The sequence below is a fragment of the Odocoileus virginianus genome, chromosome 1 (genome assembly GCF_023699985.2).
Source record: "Odocoileus virginianus isolate 20LAN1187 ecotype Illinois chromosome 1, Ovbor_1.2, whole genome shotgun sequence".
NCBI classification, from domain to species: domain Eukaryota; kingdom Metazoa; phylum Chordata; class Mammalia; order Artiodactyla; family Cervidae; genus Odocoileus; species Odocoileus virginianus.
Genome location: NC_069674.1, coordinates 35,075,132 through 35,096,715, shown reverse-complemented (window position 1 = coordinate 35,096,715; position 21,584 = coordinate 35,075,132). Strand labels below are relative to the sequence as shown.

The following is a 21,584-nucleotide window of genomic DNA, read 5'->3' as shown; positions in this document are numbered from 1 at the left end:
TTATATTTAGGCTAAGGAATTTGTCTGGTAGATAAGGAGAAATTATGGAATGCCAAAGAGCAAAGAAGTGGCATAAAACTGAGCTAAGCCGAAAGCAAAGTAATACGGCAACTATATCCAGTGTAGATGAGAAGGCTGACAGACTTGAGGCAGAAGACCAGTTTTAGGTAACAGTTACTGTAGTTACAGTGGCTGTTACAGTTGTCAAGGAAGAGGTTGTTTGGTTTTCTCACGTGTTTATTCAAACATTTATTGATCAACAGGTAAAAGAGAGGTGGGATCTGATACAGGTTTTAGATAGGCCAGCCCTGCCAGAATGCAGGAGAATGCAAGAGATTGATTGGGGGCAGGAGACGATTCAGAAGGCTAAGCCATACCCTAGACATGGTGTTGCAGGAGCTCAATGAAAAGAAAGGTAGTGAGTATTCAAGATGGAGTAGCAGTCATGAATTGGAAAAGCCTGGAGGAAGTAGATTTAATAAGCTTTGGTGATGAAATAATAATAATAAATAATGGAATAATAATAATAAATGGAAGAGCTGAGGCTAAATCCAGGTTCTTGCTTTGGTAATGGTGTGTGGGAAGGCTGTCAGTTGCAATAAGAGATGGTTTGAGGCAGGATGTTGCTAGTTTGGTCTGGAGTCTAGATAACTGTAGAGACGTACCATCCGGTGGAAACGTTATTGGAAGTTTTGGGAATGTGAATATAGAGCTCAGGATGGAGATTGGCCCTAAAAATCACAAACTGGGTAGGTAGCCAGCTGTACTTACAGCTGAGTAAGATGAAACCGTTCTGAAAGTTATCATCCAGTTAAAGAGTAAGAAGAAAAAGACTGAGGGTCAGATTCTGGAGCACTAACTTCTTTTGTTTTTAAAGTTTTTTAAATGATTTCTTTTAGTATCACTGTGGTGGTTTATCGTATTTATTTATTTCTTTGGCCCCACAGCATGGGGTTAGTTCCTCAACCAGGGATCAAACCCATGCCTCCTGCATTGGAAGCATGGAGACTTAACCACTGGACCTCCAGAGAAGTCCCCCGTAGCACTAATTTAAAGATTCAGGCAGTGCGAAGAAAAAAACCAATGAGGGATCTTAGAAGAATTAGGAGGATTGGAGGAGAAGCCAAAGGAGAGAGGGTTTCCAGAAGGAAGGAGCAAGCAGCACAGAAAAGGCAGTGTGGAGCTACCACGACGTAGGGACAGAAGTAGGGCACTTTATTTGGTAATTATGAGCTCCCGGCGACCTTAATGCGGAGGGCCTAGGAGGGGGAGGCTCACTATGTATGAAGGAGTAAATTGGAGATAAAGAAGTAGAAATAAGCAAGGTAGACTCTTCTTTCAAGAAATTTTGTGATGTAGAAGGGAGTTCATTTGGTAGATGGAGAAAGAACCAAAGTCCAGGAGATTTCTGCTGGTCATGTTTTGGTTGTTGATATTAAAAAACTAAAATCATAGGGGGAAAGATCCAAAATAAGCAAAAGGGAATACTTAGTGGGGCGTCTCTGAGGGATGGGATCCACCATGTAGGGATGAGGGGGGAAACCTTCGATGTGAGTCCTCCAGCCTCTGCTGGTGAGACCAAGCCAAGTGTCACTAAGCTGGGCAGTGAAAACTCTGCAGTCAGGGGCAGTGACGTGATGGCCTTGGTTTCTTCTTGGTGAGGAAGAATGAGGGATAAGGTTATGTGGTTGGGGGCACAGACATGACTGCCCTCGCAGTTGTGATCTAGGACTGTGCATCATAAGAAAGCTAAGAGGACCCTCAAGAAAGATTTTAAGAACGTGTAACTACAGAATGTATAAATGATTCCGTTGGTATCCAGGATGGATCAGACAAGCGTGGAAGGAAAGAAGGGCTAACCTGGAAGTGAGGAATGGTTAGAGAAATGAGGAGTCACATACTAATAAATACCCTCAAAATGACAGGGTAGGAAATGGAATCTATCCCTTTGGCAGATGGAAATGTATTCATTAATTAATAAGAATAGAAAATGTCTTTAGTTGAAGATTTGTGGAAGTATAGTTGTGTCAGTTTTTTTAATGTGTAGAAATAATTCTGTATGTTGGGCTGGAGAAACAACACAGTGTGTTAGTTGGTGATTACGTGGGTTTGGGGATAAGAAAGTGAGGAGGCAGGGTGTTTGCAGGCTGGCGGCCATGTAAGGGAGCCCCAAAGATGAGCTTATGCTGAGTGCAGCTATCAGCCTCTCAGAAAGCCATTGACAAATGAAATAAATGATGACAAGGTTTGGGGCAGCCTTGGGAGAAACCTTTGTGAGGGGTTGTAGGAGATGGTGGAGAGCAGGTGATAACCAGGGGCCCAGGGACTGACTGACGGTGGAGGTAAAAGGGAAGGACCTGGACTCTGAGCTCCGGAGCTCAGCTTGGTTCTGCAGCGCCGTTGTCCTTCCCACTGATGGAGGCCCGCTCCAGACTGTGAGGCTGCACTGCAGCCTCGTTCCACTTGGGAGGCATCCTGACAAGGAAATAATCTAGATTTCTTCTATGAAACGTCTTCAGTTACAAACGTTTGTGACATCTTGCTGCCTTGATTACCTTCATTGGCTGCCTCTAAAGAGGTGTGCCCACTCAGAGGGTCCCACTCAACCAGAAACTACAGCTGTTCACTCTCATCTTTTAGCTTTGACCTGACTTTGCAGAAGAGACCCTCTCACACCAGAGCAAAACTCGCTCTCCCTTGGTGCAAAATATTCCTTGAATGGATTACTGCCTACCTAGATACCAGGTTGATTTTTCGGTCATGTTGCCTGTCATATATAAGGGGCTTTCATTCTGTTCTGCAGCCGTGACTCCTAACCAGTGACGTGTTGGCTCCCTCTTCCTTGCAGATCGTTGCTGTGCACCCGCATTTCGTGAGATCCAGCTGCAAGCAGTTTGTGACGGGAGGGAAGAAGGTAAATGCTGCGTGTTGATGTCACAGGCAGTCTTGGAGGGGTTCTGTTTGCTCTTTAATTTATCTTTAGTTTCAATGTCTGACTCTTCATGCGGAGAAAATTTGAGAAAGCACCAGTGTAGTGAAATAGTAAGACCATTGCCTCTTGGGGGAGGTGTGGCCTCAGCGCTTGTCAGTGAGATCCCTTTGGAATAGGTGTGGGCAAAAACAGATGTTACTCAAACTGCTAGCCTGTTGAAATCTAGCCCTTCCACACACACAAAAAGAGGTAGCATTTAAAAAGTAAGAGCAGGGGGACCGGGATGGGGAATACATGTAAATTCATGGCTAATTCATTTCAATGTATGACAAAAACCACTGCAATGTTGTAAAGTAATTAGCCTCCAACTAATAAAAATAAATGGAAAAAATAAAAAATAAAAAAATAAAAAGTAAGAGCAAGTAAACTAGTGTTTTTTTCCCCACTTGTCGATAATCTCTTGCAAGTCTTGAGAAAGTTTTAGAACAGTCATGGCTCTTTTTTTAATTTTAATTTATTTTTCTCGGAATATAGTTGCTTGATAATGTCGTGTTTCTGCTGTACAACGAAGCGAATCAGCTGTTTTGTTGTTGTGTAGTCGCTAAGTCGCGTCCAGCTCTTTTGCAACTGCTTGGACTTTGCATTTACATATATCTGCTCCCTCCCAAGCCTCCCTCTCCCCCACCCCCACCCCACCCCTCCAAGTCAACACCCAGCACTGAGCTGAGCTTGCCATGGCTCTTTCTGAGTGACATGTTCCTAGCATATTTCATTATCTTATTTATTTATTATTTTTTATTATTTATTATTCATTATCTTATCTATTTAAAACATGAGAAAGTAAAAGAATCGTTTTATACATTGACATGTTTGTGAATATAGCAGATTCTAAAATAAAAGACTCTTTCTGCTTCTAGAAGAAGTTAAATTTTTTTTTTCTATTTTTATTCACCAGTGATTTTTTATAATAAAATGTTCCCACTGTCCTAGAACTCTGAACGTTGTTTCCTATCCAGTTCAGGGCTCAGTGGAGAGAAGGCTGTATGTGTTTATTTCTATAGCAAGGTATAGCTACAGAATAGATACTTCGAAGCTTAGATACCAAATGGTTTTGAATGTTTTGTGGTAGTTATCTGTCCTTTTCACTTGGGCTGTTGCTTCACAGAATGAAAGGACTGCATACTAGTTGTTGGCAGTTTTCAAGCACGGGTTTTAGCTCCATGTAATGGTTAAGTGGCAGGTCCTTTAGATTCCAGCTGCATCTCAAGGCACAAAGCCAAGATTGCACTAGCTCTGATTTCTGTTTGAGAACCAGCTCCTTTCATGCCCTCCCCCGGACTTACTGTTATCCTTAGGCTCTAGCAGCACTAACCTCATACAGAAATGTCTATGGGATTGTGCTCAGTTGCTCAGTCATGTCTGACACTTTGTAACCCCATGCACTGTAGTCCACCAGGCTCCTCTGTCCATGGAATTTTCCAGGCAATAAAACTGGAACAGGTTGGGATTTCCAACTCTGGGGAGTCTTCTCAACCCAGGGATCCAATCCATGTCTCTTGTGTCTCCTGAATTGGCAAGTGGATTCTTTACCACTGTGCCACCTGGGAAGCATGTATGGAATTAATCAGTAGGAATTACAGATTGAAGCTAACATTTTTTATTTTAGATCTGCAGCTGACTTACCGCTAGGAAAAAATAGCTACCTTACTTGTCTTTGTTGATTTCAGGAAAGAGTAGCTTCAAAATTCTTCTTGATAAAGTGTTGATATTTCTTCAGTAAACACTTTTCTAGTTGGAAAATTTAAGTGAGACAGAGAATAAATTCACATAGCTATAATTTAAACCCATGCATTTTTATTTAAAACTCATTAGAGATGAAAAATGCCAAGTCACTAGGTTTTTTGTATGTTTTTTAAGTGGCCTAAACCAACACACTTTCATTATCTCACAGTCAGAAATTTAAGAGTGGCTTTCCTGTACGGTCTGTTTTAGGGCCTGTCATGAGATTTCAGTCCAGATTTTGGCCAGGGTTGCACTCATCTGAAGGCTTGACTGGGGTTGGAGATTCTGCTTCTAAACTGTCTGCTGCCTTCTTAATAGCAATCCCTCATAAAATGTTGATAACTTAAAATATTGATAAATCATTTTGGTTTAAGTATTTTCCAAGTGAGGCTGCAGTTTTGAGTTCTAGCTTTCCAATTCCAGAAGTTAGAGACTTTAGAGTTGTTCCATATTTTTTCAAGGTATTGGTATGAAAGAACATATTAGAGATAATATGAATAATGTCCACATGGACTCAAACTTTTATGGTAGGTGTTTCTGTATAGATTTGTGTTCTTAATAATCACCTTGTTGGTATGGTTTAATAATTGGTTTTATACTGTGAAGGGTACCTATCATCTGATTTGCCAGAGTAGTTTTTGCTACATGAATGTCTTGTCAGCTTGCAAGATGCCTAAGTTAACTGTGTCAATAACGTGTTCATCCTTCTACATAGCATTTGACATCTCTAGAAAGGACCAAGTGAATGTAACTCTTTGGGCCGAAACGTCTAGAGTAGTTGTAACTCTTTGGGCCAAAACTTCTAGAGTAGTTGTAACTCTTTGGGCCAAAATTTGTTGACCAGTTGTATGGACAACAAAGTAATCCAGAATCCAAGTGCAGGCAAGGTCACATGGGAAAAACTTGTGATTGATACCAAGATTACATTGTGATAAGTACTAAAATAAGTAGAATTCACTGAATGCTCAGCAGGCAAGAACATCAAAGATTTGGTTCATCTCTTTGGTTATCACTCTCTGCTTGACAGGTTTTTCTGTGTTCAGTGTTCTAAGAGGGAGCTTTCTCTTTTCTCCTATTTTCCTATTCACGTCTCCAAAAATGCATGTGTAGACATTTCTTCCCAAGCACAAAAGATGCTTAATCATGTACATATAAAATAAAAACAGTTCAAGCTATCTGGTGACAAACTTGATACTGTTGAGTTAGAATTTCTGGTTTAAAATAGTTTAAAAGAAACACACACCAAAGGGTTAGTATGTTGTATAAAGGACTTAGGTTATTGAGCCTGATGAAAGTATATATGTGATATTCTGAAGTGAAGAATCATAGGATTTCACATGTCAATGTAAGTGATATTGTCATGTCTTTTTATTTTAATAGCTTTATTGATATATAATTTGCATGTCATAAAGTTCACCAGTTTAAAGAGTGCAATTCAATAACTTTCCTGGCAGTCCAGTGGCTAAGACTCTGCGCTTCCACTGCAGGGGCTACAGGTTCCATCCCCGGTTGGGGAACTAAGATCCTATATGCTGTGTGGCACAGACAAAAAATAAAAAATGTACAACTCATTGGTTTTAATATGTATGCAGAATTGTGCAACCATCACCATAATCCAATTTTAGAGCATTTTATCATCCCAGTAATGAAACCTTGTCCCCATTAACAGTTGCTCCCTAACCCCTTTTCTCTGCTTCCTATCCCCAAGGAACTGCTAGTCTATTTCAATTCTTTATAAATTTGCCTATTCTGGATATTTCATGTAAATTCTGGATGGCTTCCCTGGAGGCTTATGTGGTAAAGAGTCTTCCTGCAATGCAGGAGACCTGGGTTTGATCCCTGGATTGGGAAGATCCCCTGGAGAAGGAAATAGTAACCCACTCCAGTATTTTTGCCTGGGGAATTCCATGGACAGAAGAGCCTGGCAGGCTATAGTGCATGGGGTCACAAATTCTGGATATTTCATGTAAATTCTGGATATTTCATGTAAATTCTGAATATTTCATGAAAATGGAATCATGAGTACATGCCCTTGTGTCTCATTTCTTTCATTAATTTTCTGGATACATCCATGTTGTAGCCTGTATCAGTATTTCATTCTTTTTTATGGCCAAATTATCCTTCATCGTATGGGTATATCATATTTTATTTAGCTGTTTATCAGTTGATGGACATTTGGGTTGTTTCTGTGTTTTGACTGTTGCATGTAATGGTACTGTGAACATTCATGTACAACTCTTTTACGGGGCCATGTATTTTAATGCCTCTTGGGTGTAGGATTGTTGGATCATCTAGTAACTCAGTGTAGAACACTGAAGAACTGTCCAGTCATTTTCCAAAGTGATTGCACCATTTACATTCTCACTAGCAGTATGTAAGGGTTTCACTTTCTCCACATTCTCACCCTCACTCATTTGTAGCTGTCTTTTTGATTATAGGCATCTGGTGTGTGGAAAGTGGTGATATCTCCTTGTTTTGATTTACATTTCCCTAATGACTAAGGTTGTTGAGTATCTTTAGTGCTTGTTGGCCATTTGTCTATCTTCTTTGGAGAAATGCCTATTCAGATTCTTTGTCCATTTTTCCATTGGGCTATTTGTCTTTTTTCTTTTTTTTTTTTTTGCACAATTTTAGAATTATTTTTTAATATATTCTGGATTCACATCTCTTGCCAGTATGTTATTTGTAAATATTTGCAAATATTTTCTCCCAGTCTTTGAGTTGTCTTTTCACTTTATTGCTGGTGTCATTTGAGGTACAGAAGTTTTTAATTTTGCTGAAGTGCCATTTATCTGTTTTTGTGTGGAATTTTTGTTTTCTGTGTGTATGTGTTTTGATGCTTGTGCTTTTGGTATTGTATCTATGAAATCATTTCCAAATCTAAGGTCATTAAGATTTATGCTTGTGTTTTCTTCAAAGAGTTTTATAGTGTTGACTTTTAAATTTAGCTCTGGAATCTACCTTGAGTTAATTTTTGTGTATGGTGTAAGGTAGGGGTCTCAATTCATTCTTTTGCATATGGATATCCAGTTGTCTCAGCCCTCTTTGTTGCAAGGACTGTTCCTTTGGCATTGTCTTGGGCCCTTTGTCAAAAATCAGCCATAAATGTTCAAGTTTCAGTTCTGTTGATTTGTGTATCTGTCCTTGTGCCAGTACCATTTTTAGTTTTTAGAACCACTGATTACTTATGGGATGACAAACAAATTAACTCCTTTTAAAACATTTTGATTTTGAGTTCTTTACCTTTAAAAAGCCATTTTTATACCATCATTCAAAATTCTGCAAATAACAAATGCTGGAGAGGCTGTGGGAAAAAGTTGAACCCTCCTACCCTAATGGTGACAATGCAAATTGGTGCAGCCACTATGGAGAATAATATGTCTGTTCCTTAAAAAACAAAATAGAGTTACCATATGATCCGGGGATCACACTCCTGGGCATCTATCTGGAGAGAACTGTAATTTGAAAAGATATATGTACCCCAGTGTCCATTGCAGCACTATTTATTATACAGTAGCCAAGATATGGAAGCAATCTAAATGTCCGTCATCAGGTGAATGGATAAAGAAGATGTGGTGTACACACACACACACACACACACACACAGAGGAATATTATTCAGCCATAAAAATAATGAAATAATGCATTTGTAGCAGCAAGGATCGACCAGAGATTATCATACTAAGTGAAGTAAGCCAGACAAATATAATATTGCTTATATGTGGAATCTAAGAATATAATATGAATGAACTTATTTACAAAACATAAATAGATCCACATTCGTGGAAAACAAACTTATGATTACCAGAGGTGGAAAGGAGGGATAGATTAGGAGTTTGAGATTAACAGATACACACTGCTGTATATAAAATAAACAACACAGACCTACCATATAACACAGGGAATTCTACTCAACATTTTGTAATAACCTGTAAGGGAAAAGAATATGAAAAAGAATAGATAAATATATATGTGTAACTGAATCACTTTGCTGTGCATCTATTTCAGTAAAAAATAATGAAAATAGAATTAAAGGGCATTACAATTTTTCCTATTTATGTTAGAGATTTAAGAAACATTAGTATGTAAATATGCTATGTATTCTAGCTTCCCAAGTGGTGCTAGTGGTAAAGAACTTCCCTGCCAATGCAGGAGATGTAAGAGAACCAGGTTCAATCCCTGGCTTGAGAAGATCTCCTGGAGAAGGGAATGGCAACCCATTCTAGTATTGTTGCCTGGAGAATCGCATGGACAGGGGAACCTGGAGGGCTATAGTTCATAGGGTCCCAAAGAGTCGGACATGACTGAGGAGCTTAGCACGCACGTGCCCTCTATTCAGGAACTTGTAACATACAAGCTGTTGACTGATTTCATTAAAGTTTATTGTGTAAATATGTATTTAGTGAATAGTAAAAACTAGTGTTTATTTAGTAAGTTATAGTGACTTCTTTGTATAGAGTTAAATAAGTAGAGATTGCCAAAACGTACAGAAGCTTGGTGTGCTTTGCAGAAATCTCTGGAGAGATTTCTTCCTTCTGTATGTGTATGGTGTGCATTTTCAAAGATCACCTGCACTACATGGTTTTGGAATTAATGTGTTTTGTCTGTTTTAAAATAGATTTATTTAGTTGAGGTTATTTCAGGGAATATTTCTGATTTCATTAAGAAATGCACCTTTGATTTTAAAAACTAAGAGAAAGGCTCTTGGAAGGTGACATTAAGAAAGAGATAATGTTGTGAAAAAAATTTCTTTGTAAGTTATTAGCAAATTTTTAGGGGGAGTTGATTTTTTTCTTATAACCGAGTTATGGCATTTTATACCTTTGTAAATGAGAAAAAAAATCAAAATCTGCATTGGCCCAATCACAACTCTGGTCATTCCAACCGCAGTTTGCAACCAGTACCGTAAACTAAGCAGAACACGTCTGCAGAGTCCAGCATTTAGCAAATGGTGATAACCTTGCACTAGACCTCCCTGGTTAGAGGACATGGCAGATCATATGGTAGAAAAAGAGCAAAGACAAGTATAATGTAACTGAGAGGTTAATTTGATCTTAAAAAAAAAAAAAGTGGAACAGTGAGTAGCCAAATGAAGGTGTAGTGTGGAATAAAGGAATTCTTAACCCTTAAGAATACTGATCTTCTCTAGACTGACAGCTAAATGCATCTAGGAATTATGTGTCAACTTCTGTAAACAATGATGAAAGCTACACAACGACCACAGAAGCCAAATAGGAAAGATGGATGTCCTACAGAGAGAATCTTGATGTCATTTCACAAGAAAATTTGATGGAGATTTTTAATTTAAGATTTTAGTTGATTTGATGGGAAAACTTAGTTACTGGGCGAGGGGTAAACATTTTTTAAAAAGTAATCAGAACATGCATTTCAGAATAGTTCCACAAACTAGTCATGAAGGCAAAAAAAAACCTGAAACTGCAGTTTGACACAGTTGTTGATATTTCCTTTTTAAGGTTCTAGCTTCTTAGGTCTTTGGAGATAGCTCCTTATCCACCTGGGACTGGAAAGAGAGGAGGCAATAGTTCTGTCTGGCATAAACTTTTATTTTAGATTTTCAAGGTAACTTCTTAGTAGTTGAATGCCATAGCTGGATTTATGGACTCCAGCGCTTGACACATGAGCATAAAAAGCTTATTCTAAATTCTGTTTTGTTTCCATGTTGAAAAAAGAAAAGAGAAAGCACATCTCATAAGAGTGCCATTGGAGAGAACTTTCAAACATGTGAATCGATGGATTTTTTTTTAAGTGTAAACCTTGTGTAGCAAGAATTCTAATGCATGAGCATAGAAATGAAATAAGTCTGCCAGGCAGATCTTGTCTGGTTTGCTTGTTTGTTTTTTAATTGCTCAACTTTCTCTGTCAGCAGATAAACTTGAGCTCCCTATGACCTTTACCTTTGAACTCTGAAATACATTTCGTAATAACTGATTCTTCTCCTTTGACAAATTATTAAATTGTTGCACTGCTGTTTGCAGCGGAGTTCATTTTTAGAAACGAGGTAGTCAGCTGTTTGGCATTGCAGTGAACTAGAATGAGGGGACCTGGCCGCAGGGACAGCTTGCTTTGTAACCTGGAAAGTGTCAGTCAGCAAACAAAGCAAGGACCTGCATGCATGAAATGAGAAAGCGCTTCACTATTCAGGACTGAAGGCTCCTGGCAGATTTTACCTGAAGGACAGAGGTAGAAGCATCTCAGTGTCCAACGTGATCAACAAACAACAAATTGCATGTTGGATTCTTTTTGGAAGAAGATACAATGGAGCAGCTTTTTGTAATAATGCGAAACTTTTTAAAATTCCCATAGCCCAGTAAACTCCTATTACCATTAAATGTGAAATGTAGTTAGTTGTAGTTAGTTGTTAGTCACTCACTCATGTCTGACTCTTCACACCCCTTGGACTGTAGCCCACCAGGCTCCTCTGTCCATGGAATTCTCCAGGCAAGAATACTGGAGTGGGTTGCCATGCCCTTCTCTAGGGGGATCTTCCTGACCCAGGGATTGAGCCCAGGTCTCCTGCATTGCAGATGGATTCTTTACCAGCTGAGCCACAAGGGAAGTCCAAGAACACTGAAGTGAGTAGCCTGTCCCTTCTCCAGGGGATCTTCCCGGCCCAGGGACTGAACCCAGGTCTCCCGCATTGCAGGCGGATTCTTTACCAGCTGGGCCACAAGGGAAGACTGCTTCCTTATATATTTGCTTGTCTCCTGGTCAGATGGAAACTGGGCTTCTTGGGGCCATAAAAGATCTCTTTTAATTTTTAAAAAATTTATTGAAGTATTGAAGTTGATTTGCAATGTTGTGTTAATTTCTGCTCTACAACAAAGTGGTTCCGTTATATGTATTCATTTTCATTATGGTTTATCAACAGGATATTGAGTATAGTTTCCTGTACTGTACAGTAAGACCTTGTTTATCCTGAAAAAGTCTTTGACGTCAACTACATCACCCAGTCTGCTGACCAGTGGATCTAGAGAATGATACTTCTGCAGGCGTTTAGATGCTTGATCTTAGGCAGTTTTCTACATGCAGACTTTTCTCACACATCACTTCTCAGGCAACCACCAAATTTATGTCCAAGTGGTTGCACATAGAACCATTGTAAATAAACACCTTCATCTCTTCTAGGCATGGTGTTATAAATTGTCGTTCCATTCCTAGAAATTCATCTCATGCTGTAAGCATGCCAAAATTGATTAAAAACTACCAACTAATAGGAAGTAAAACAGTGCAAGCTTTACAAATATTTCTTAGGTATGTAAAACCCAAGTTGCAAATAGCTATATTGTAAAAGTATGTTTTGTTGGGTTTTTCTCTATGTACTGAACTGGCTGAAGCTAAAATTTTAAATCCAGGGCTTAAAAATAGAAATCACTTTCAATATCAGTGACAGATGTTTTTCCTTCCTTTCAAAATTAAGTTCATCCATCTCAAACATTAGTTGCTTTTTTGATGTCAGTATGTAGAGCTCCCAACATCCTGGAGATGGATCCATGGCAACCACATTTTCTTCAGTCGTCCTCCTTGTTTCATAGCCATCAAAAACCCGGTGAGAACAGAAGCCTTTTTTTCTTTAATGGGTTCAGCTAACTTTTCCGTGTGTAGTATTTCTGTATTGTTTGCAGCCCTTCCCTGGATTCTGATGTTAAGCTTACCATCTGTCTTCCTAGACTAATCAAACCATCCTTTGCTCCTTGCTGAAAATATCTTCCTTTGCATGTTGAGAATGCTGTGGTTGTTCTTTAGTATTTGGAGTAGTTATTGCCTATGCAAAATTACTGTTGTAATTACTGATTATTCAAGCCTTTGTCGTTAAGCATTTGGGGATCCCCCCCCATTATAAGTTAGTTTGTTTCCTTTTAGTTTTCTGATTCATTATCAGCCAATATTCCTCTTTGATGTTTGTGACAGTGCAGATTTGAACCCACTCAAAGTCTAATGGTAGTGTATGTGATAGTGAATAGCTGTGTCAGTGCCGTGCAACCCTAGATCTCCAGGAACACACTTGCAGGGTGTGAGGGAGAGGGTGTATTAGAAGGAGGGTGTTACAGGATTTGGGCTGTTGATGAGAGGTGGTGTGGGGAGGCTTTTAAGAAGTAGGAGTTTGCGCTGGGTCGGGTGCTGTCTGGAAGCAAGAGATTTTCCACCACTGGATAGCTTAATACATCATATCCAGAGGAGGAAAGATAAAATCAAGGCTAAGGACATTGGTAAAGAAGCAGTCTTTCCTTTTAGCCAGGATAGGGAGGTGTTTGGTCATTTATGTGGCTTGGGAAATGTTGATATTTTGTCCATGTTCAGAGGTGATTATGGAGTGGTCCTGTTTTTCTCCTCATCTTATGGTCACAGGGCCTTGTCTTACGTCAGTGTTCTGTGAAATTGTTTATATTTACCCGGAGAACACCAAGGCCCTGCTCTGAATGGCAGACGAGCTCCTGCATGCCAGCTTTTTTCTTTCTCCATTGTGACAAATAAAATGCCCAACATTTGCTAGATGGCTTATTGAGATACTTTATGAAAATAATACATACTATTTAATTTCCCTTTCTGGTAGAAATATAAATGTATGATGTAGCAATTTCATGGAAAGCTGTATACCAGATTATTAACAATATTAATATTATTAGCATTATATTATACCAGATTATTAACTATATTAATATTATTAGCATTATATTATACCAGATTAGTAACTATATTAATATTAATATTAATAGCAGTTATTAACAATATCTGAGCAAGATTATTAGTGTTTTTTCTGGCCTTCATTGGCATTTATTTTCTGCTTTTTTTTATTGTATAAACCATGCCTTTTATAATAATAAAAAGCAATAATAAAAGAATTTATAAAGTAATCTCAACTATTTTGGCTCTCTTTTCAACTTAGCATTCTAAATCATATGAAATTCCGTACATTATTGAAGTCTAATCTTAGCTCAGATGTTCTTTAATGACTATGTAATTTTCCATCCTGCAGGTCAATTTCATTTTCTTAATCGGTCTCATATTATTGGACCATTAGGTTGTATCCAGTTTGGGGTTATCATAAATCATGCTGTATTGAAGTTAGAAATCTTTGGGTATGAACTTCTGTTTGTGCTTTTGAATGTTTTCCTAGCTCTGATTCTTAGGATTAGAATTACTGAGTCAAAGATTCTGAGTATCTTTTAGGCTCTTGATACATATTGCCAAGTAAAGGTACATTCTAGAAAACATACTGATTTATACCAGCTGTGTGTTTTAGAGGTGCCATTTTACCATATCAACTTGCCAATTTGATATACATAGAAAGAGACTCCATTGTTCTATTTTGTAACTTCCTTGAATTATTAGTGATTTTGAGCATTTTTATTTACTAGTCACTTATATCCCTTCCTTTGTGATTTCTCTGGTTGTATTCTTTGCTCGGGGCAGCTTTTAATATTACCATAGAAGCCAGGACAATGACGACTGTCCATTTGATATTTATTGTCAGTTTGAGCGCAAATTATTGCTGCTTACTGAATAGCCTGCAGCCTTTTGTCCAATTTTAGCTAAACCTGGAATAATTATTCTTGTTCTAGGGAGGCATTATATAGGAGTCATAATGAGACTTTCGAGTAGATGCTGAACTGTGTACAAAGAAGATGAGTATATTCTACTCCACAGATGTGTCTGCCCCAGACCGTCTGTCCTGCTGCTTCCTTGAAGGCTCTTAAAAACACGCAGCATGCCCAGTTAAAGGCAGGCTCATTTGATTTGGTTTCTGCTGTAGGCAGAAAGGCTTTTTCCCCTTTTGCTTCATTTTTTTTCCCATTGAAGTATATAGTTGATTTGTTGTTGTTGTTGTTTAGTTGCTAAGTTGTGTCAAGTTTTTTGCCACCCCACGGACTGTAGCCGACCAGGCTCCTCTGTGCATGGGCTTTCCAGGCAAGAATACTGGAGTGGGTTGCCATTTCCTTCTCCAGGGGATCTTCCCAGGAGGAGCCACAGGAGCTCGGGTTCGATCCATGGGTCAGGAAGATCCCCTAGAGGAGGGCATGGCAACCCACTTCAGTAGGCTTGCCCGGAGAATCTCATGGACAGAGGAGCCTGAGAGGCTACAGTCCATGGGGTCGCAAAGAGTCAGACAGGACTGAGCAGCTGAGCACACAGAGCTCGCATAGCTGATTTACAGCATCACGGCAGTTCAGATGCACAGCACAGCGATTCCATTAAATATCTGTGTGTATATACATGTGTGTTTGTGTGTGTGTGTATATATATATTCCATGTCGATTTACAGCATCACGGTAGTTCAGATGCACAGCGCGGCGATTCCATTAAATATCTGTGTGTATATACATGTGTGTTTGTGTGTGTGTGTGTATATATTCCATGTCAAATTCTTTTCCATTATAGATTATTACAAAATATTGAGTATACTTTGCTGTGCTTATGGTTGGTCCTTGTTGGTTCCTTTTTGCTTTAATTTGAATTGAGTGAAGCACTTCACATCCATAAACCTGTGTGTTCTGGTGACTCTTCCTGTTATTCAAGATTTAGCAGTTTTGTATTTCTTTTTCATAACCTCACTGTGCAAAGATCTCCTCCTGAGTCATCTGTGATTGAGATTATGTGTGGTTAAAATTAGAGATATTTGTTCATCACACGGGATGTTCGTTCAAGTTGCATCACCCAGTAGATGTTTATTCTACTGGGGAAGGGGTCCAACCTTGAACCCAGTCCCAGGAAATAGATCCTCAGGCAGCTGCAAACTGAAAAACAAACTCAAGGTTTTTGATTTGAACAACCAGCTCTGTTAAGTCTTCAGGATCCATGTGGAAGGCTGTTTGTTTGTTTTAGTAGAAAAATTACTTTTTAAATGCCTCATTCATTTCTGGAATCCCATTTGCACTTGTGAGTTGCATGTGCAGAAATGGCAGGTTGCTAGTTTGAATAGGAATCTTCCTCACATGCTGGCTACAATTGATTGCTAAACCTGTATAGGTGGGCGGGTAGACATAGATCTATATCTCTGTCCTTGCTAGGTTTTTGTTTTGTTTTTAATACAAAGGAACTGTTCCTCAGTGGCACCTCTTGTGTTTAACTTCTTTGGTTCACACTGAATTCATCGCTTGGATTTCTTGGCTACTAAATTGACTGTTACTATATGTTGATATGATGTTTTTTTTTAATTTCAAAGCGTATTTCTGGTACATAATTTACACAGGATTAATTAAGTTCAAGAATTTGTCAAAAACCTGTGTTGCTTTTCAGTTGTGCTTGTTCAGATACTGCCCGGAAGCAGATGGGCTGTCACACGGGCTCTGGAAATCCACCTGTGTACAGAGACTTTGGTAGCAGTATCTGTCCTGTGTTGAACGGCTTTTAATCAGGTTAACCCACTCTTCAGGAAAGGAGATGGATGGACTAGAACTTGTGCAGAAAATAACCACCGAGTTTAAAGCAGTCATATACTTAGGAAATCCCCGTTTTCTTCTTACATGATGCGAGTTTTTTCTCAGTGGTGGTCAGGAAGGCCGTGTGTTTTAAACTTCGGTACTGAGCCAAAGCAGGAAGCAGAACAAAGGTGTGCTCTGCTCTGCAGGCTGCTGCTGCTCGGTCATTTCTGTCTCCTTCAAGATTCAAGACTCCTGTCTGCTGCCAGCCACCACCCCAAGTCTTCTCCATGCTCACCAGTTTTTTTTCTCACTTGCCTTCTTGACTTCAGTTTTATCCCTAATCTCTTCCAATCTTGGATTTAAAAATCCTTCTGTGACAAGCCCTGCTCATCATTATACCCTTTGTTTTTACTGGGACAGTAAAATATTTGGCATATTCTAATTTGCTGGATTTCATTTTGCCCTATTTCTCTGTCATCTTGAGCTCCGGTATCTTCTGATTAAGCATTTATCTCTTGTGGAGTCTGTTTTCTCCAAGCCTCTCTGTCCTTTCTGGAGAAAATACCTTCACCCATGGGCTCAGACCCCAGCCTCAGCAAGCAGTGTTGCTGGTATTAGGTAGCCCAAATGACTCAAATGATTTATATACTTGGAAGAGCACAAGATGATTAAAAAAGGTCCAATCATACTCCTTTTCCTCCACCAGGGAAGAATGGGTGATGGGTAATGATGGGTGTTAGGCTACCAGAATCGGCAGCTTTATTACAGCCCCATAGGAATCCCAGCCTGTGTGTGGGAGATTCTGGGATGTGGTATAAGAAAGTACTAGATAGATTTATCAGCACAGAACATAGAAGAATAAAGTATATTGCTGAGGATGTGAGGGCTCCTATTGAAATATAAGTACCAAGAGTGCTGACTGCCAGAATGTGGATTTATGGGAAATAAAGCCCTAAAATACTTTCTCCAACAAAAAAATAGACCTCTTGGAAACAGTTTTTCCTCTCTCTGTACTTAGCTCCCATTGAGCTTAAATTGCTCTCAGTATTGTGATAATGACAATTCAATATTACAGGATGTGGAAGATGAACCAAATAAATTAACCAGCTGCTTTTAAGGCTAGTTCCCTCAATGGCTTCCCTTCTAAAATGCTTTGTAGAAGATTCGTGCTCAGTAGGTCTCTAGGCAGTTTTATGGCTGGAAGAAAGAAATGGATTTTATTAAATGTCAGTGAAATACAAGCAGGTAGTTTTGTGGTAGTTAAATTAGCATAGAGTGTGTGTAAGAAAAGCAGCTTATCATGCCTTAAATTGCCGAAACAGAACTTTCCTTGGCCTTCCTGCCAGATTATGTTTCTGCCTGAAATTCCCATAGATTGGGATGGAAAAATCCTAACCCCTTCTATCTGAAACTACAAAAATGTTATCCATCAAATGCTGCATGTACAGCATCATTTTATTTGGAGAGTTTCAAAGGACAGTAATGGCAATAATTTTGTAATTTCTAGCTGACATTTAAGATTTTATACTATGTATGGACTGGGAGATAGGACTCATGAGTAAAGGGTTGAGTGAATTGGGAATTTGGGATTGACATACACACACTGCTCTATTGATAGATAAATACATAACCAATAAAACAGATAACCAACCAGGACCTACTGTATAGCACAGGGAATGCTGCTCGATATTCTATAATAATCTAAATGGGAAAAGAATCTGAAAAAGAAAAACAGATAGATGCATATGTATAGTTGAATCACTTTGCTGAAACTAATGCAGCATTGTTAATCAACTGTGCTTTAATAGAAAATAAAAGCATTTTTAAAAGAATTGAGTGGAGTGCAGAGGGAAGACAGAAAGAAACACTTCATGGGATTAAGCCGGTAACATAGAGGAGAAGGGCAGGCCGGGTGGGGGGAGGACAGGAGAAGTGGGTACTGTGACGTTCCAGAGAGCTTTGTGCACGTGGACAAACCCATTCCAGGACATCACTGCTCAGACCGAAGGGGAGAACAGGGGACACCCCTGGAACCAAGGAGCCGCAGTAACCTGAACCAAACAGAGAAGGTCTCGCCTTACCGTCTGTAGGGTCTCAAAGAGTCAGACATGACCGAGCACGGCACAGCACCTTCGCAGGACTTTCAAATTGATGACAAGTTGTGCACAAGTTATATCCTCTGACACTGATCAACAGGAAAGAGACCAGCGTTTCAGGAGTAGGACATGGCGTCAGCTACAGGAGCCCTTTCTCAAGGAGTGTGCTGATGTATTCCTTGGATGAATCAGTCCCAGGGCCCTTTCCTTTAGATGTGTGAGTGAGGGCAGATGCCTCTGTATCTGAAATAGGGGACAGGCATTGCTAACTAAAGACGGCCAAATGACTAGAGGATTTGGGAATTACACAGCTCCTCCCGTAGCAAATCCATTGTATTTTTGGACAACGAAAGAAGGAATGACTTTTAGACCCAGGAAAGCCTACTCAGTATCTAGTATTTGTTATTCCTTGTGTGTCTAGCAAAGCATCTCTAAGATTTGGTTTCTTTTCCTGATACATTTGGGGAGATGAGAAGTAAATACATTATTCTCAGTGAACTAGATACAATGTCGCACCCACGATCCCATGACTCAGAACCAGTATTTGACTTAGCAAAAGAATTCTCCAAAATAATGATCTTCTCTAACATATTTAAGGCTATTTGTTTAGTGATCATCTCTTAATTTTCAAATGTAAAGGTAAAGTGATGAAACTACCACTATTTGAAAGACATGAGAAAAATAATATGACTTGTGTCTAAAAGTGTAATGGAAATGAGTTAAAACTTAACTGGTTTACAGAAGCTAGGACATTAGCTAACCACCCACCACCTGCTGTTTTTGAGCATTCATCAGTGAGTCAGTTACATCAAATAGGTACCACTGATGCCGTATTATAAAAAAAAACTTTAAGGGACCAGCGTCTTTGCTCTTTTGATTCGTGTCAGGGCAGGGTACACAAGGTTTATTGTAATAGGACTCTAGAAATTCAGACTGAATTCAACATTCTCTCCTTTCCTTCCTGCCCTCTGCTGGAAGTTTTCCTTGGAGCCAGAGCCGGAGACAAAGGGAGCCCAGGGCCCAGCAGCCTCAGCTTCCTCCCATTGCAGAAATCACACTGACCACAGCAGAAAGGATGGAGTGGAGTGACCTTGGCTTGGGTGGGAATTGCAGCAAGATTTTATTAAGAGTTTTCTAAAAGAAGTTAGTGTTTTATTTAAAAATTAGATATCATTTATGTGAATCCTCACCCATAGATAGGGGACCACAAATAGTCTTTTCACTCAGTTCCAGTGAATTTTTTGTTTTATTTCAAAATTTCCCCTAAATTATCTTGACTGTTAAAATTAGAGGATTGACTTTCATCCCCATATCTATTAATGTTATAAAGAATAATTCACATGTGCTATGTAGAATAATTATTAAAGAGGAATAATACAAAATCACTTGTCCTCTCTTTCTGGAGTGGTGATCACTTTGTCTTTCAGGTTTTATATGTGGATACACATTCATATTTTATTTAAAAGTCGTTGTATTTAATCTGTTTTTCAATCTGCTTAATATGCTCTGACCATCTTGTCCTGTAAATAACTGTCCATATTTAACACACACACACACACACACACACACACACACACACACCATGTATACACAGACATGTCGCTCTCCCCAGTGTCTGACCTTATCATTTGGTTCATCTTTGTCAATTTTTCTTTCCTTTTTCCTTCACCTGTCAGTTCTGAGACCACTGCTCTACTGTTGGGGGTGTTAATTTTAAAAAAAGAAAGTTTTAGTATCTAGCAGGGCAGATCACCCTCCACCCCCAAATTGCTTAATTAAAAAAAATTTTTTTTTTGTTATTGTCACGCATTTTCAAATGAGTTCATTGCATTTTAGAAGCTCTAGAAGTAATTCCTTTGGGATTTTCTTGGGGTTTGCATGAAAACTGTAGGCCAACTTCATAAGACTTCAGCTCTTCAGTGAGAATTCTGTCTTGTCATCCAGGTACACACTGTATCTTTCCATTTACTTTGCTCTCCTCTGTCCCTCAATAAAGTGTTTTTGTTTTCCGTGTAGCTAGTATACACACATCTGTTTTTGTTCATTATTAACTTTGAGAGCTATGGACTTGCCCTTGTTTACAACTTTGATTGCATCCCCTAAAGTTTAGGTTTGTACTATTTGTATTTTCATTTTCTAAGTGCTCTGGCTGCAGTTTGATTTCCTCTTTTACCCAAGGATAGAGAGTATTTATTTTTTTAGTTCCGTTTTTTTCCCTCTTGTTTTGCTCTTCTTATCCTTTGTTATTAATTTCTTGCTTTATTTTCTTGTCACCTGAGAATAAAGAGAATTATTCCTGAAGTTCTTTTCTGCTTTACGTTATGTCTCATTCATGTGGTAGGAGTGGGAAATTTTTTCCTTATTCCCTAGATACGTTTTATTGTTTTCAAATACTGAATTTTTCCATATTGTCAGTGTTTTCTTCTTGTGAGCTCATATTTATGATATATGGCTGTGAAGTTCTCCGTAGATTTTGTGAGAGCTTGTCCAAATCTTTTACTTTGGACAGTGGTGGGAGAGCTTTTATGTTTTCCATTTTGCTGAATTGGAACATAATTGTCTGGGAAAATGGATACAAAAGAATGCATTAGGTTGGCCAAAAAGTTCGTTTGGGTTTCCTGTATGATATCACAGAGAAATCCAAATGAACATTTTTGGCTAACCCTAGTAATTATTGGCGCAGCTGGGAAGTGCTGTATTTTAAAAAATAAAAAAAAAAAAACCAGAAACAAAACTTGTTTTCTGTACTTATTAAGGCAGGAACCGCCCGCCTCAGTAACGGGCACAGTTGCCCTCAGGAGGCCCCCTCCAGTACCAGCCTGCCTGCTTTTTCCTTCCAAGCTGTCTCTCCGAGCAGCGGCCAGCGTGGCAGTTCAGGTGTGCTGTTGGCAGTGCTGATCAGGCCGTGTGCCTGCCTGAGATTTCCCCTCTGCTCCCCTCGGCCCCAGCCGCCACCGCACTGCAGCCTGACCGAGGCGGGCTCTTCCTTGTAATGAGTCAGCTCACAGCCTTCACCCGGATCCTCCTGTTATGTTTTACAGAACTTCTAATTTGAAATTGAGGGCGTATTTAATTTTTCTGACCCAGGTTGCAGACTGTTCCCCTTTTAATCCTCTATTGGCCGTTTCTCGGTGGGTGTTGGTGAGGGAGACGCCTCTCCCTGCATCTCCTTGCCTCTCCCCCTGGCCTTCCCGCAGAGCCGCCCTTCCAACAGGTGCTGCTGGAGCTCCCCCTGGCCCCGCTCCTCATGTTGAATACAGTTGTCAGTAGCTACCTGTCTTTAGTGGAGTGTGACCTGATGTGTGGTAGAGCCATACTCTCAAGCTTTCGCCTCAGACCTGTCCCATCACAAAACCCCGCACGCCCTCAGTGACCGCCGCCTTCGCTCTGTTC

General features: G+C 39.5%; 1 protein-coding gene across 3 annotated transcripts in view; it reads left to right on the top strand.

Moving 5' to 3' along the window:
- The window catches only part of VPS41 (VPS41 subunit of HOPS complex), a 197,682-nt gene that overhangs the window by 103,938 nt on the left and 72,160 nt on the right, over positions 1–21,584 (top strand). For all 3 annotated transcript variants that reach the window (XM_070466633.1, XM_070466630.1, XM_070466639.1), the window contains one exon: positions 2,849–2,914. In XM_070466633.1, coding sequence (XP_070322734.1) covers positions 2,849–2,914 — 66 coding nt within the window. The remainder of the gene's footprint in view (positions 1–2,848; positions 2,915–21,584) is intronic.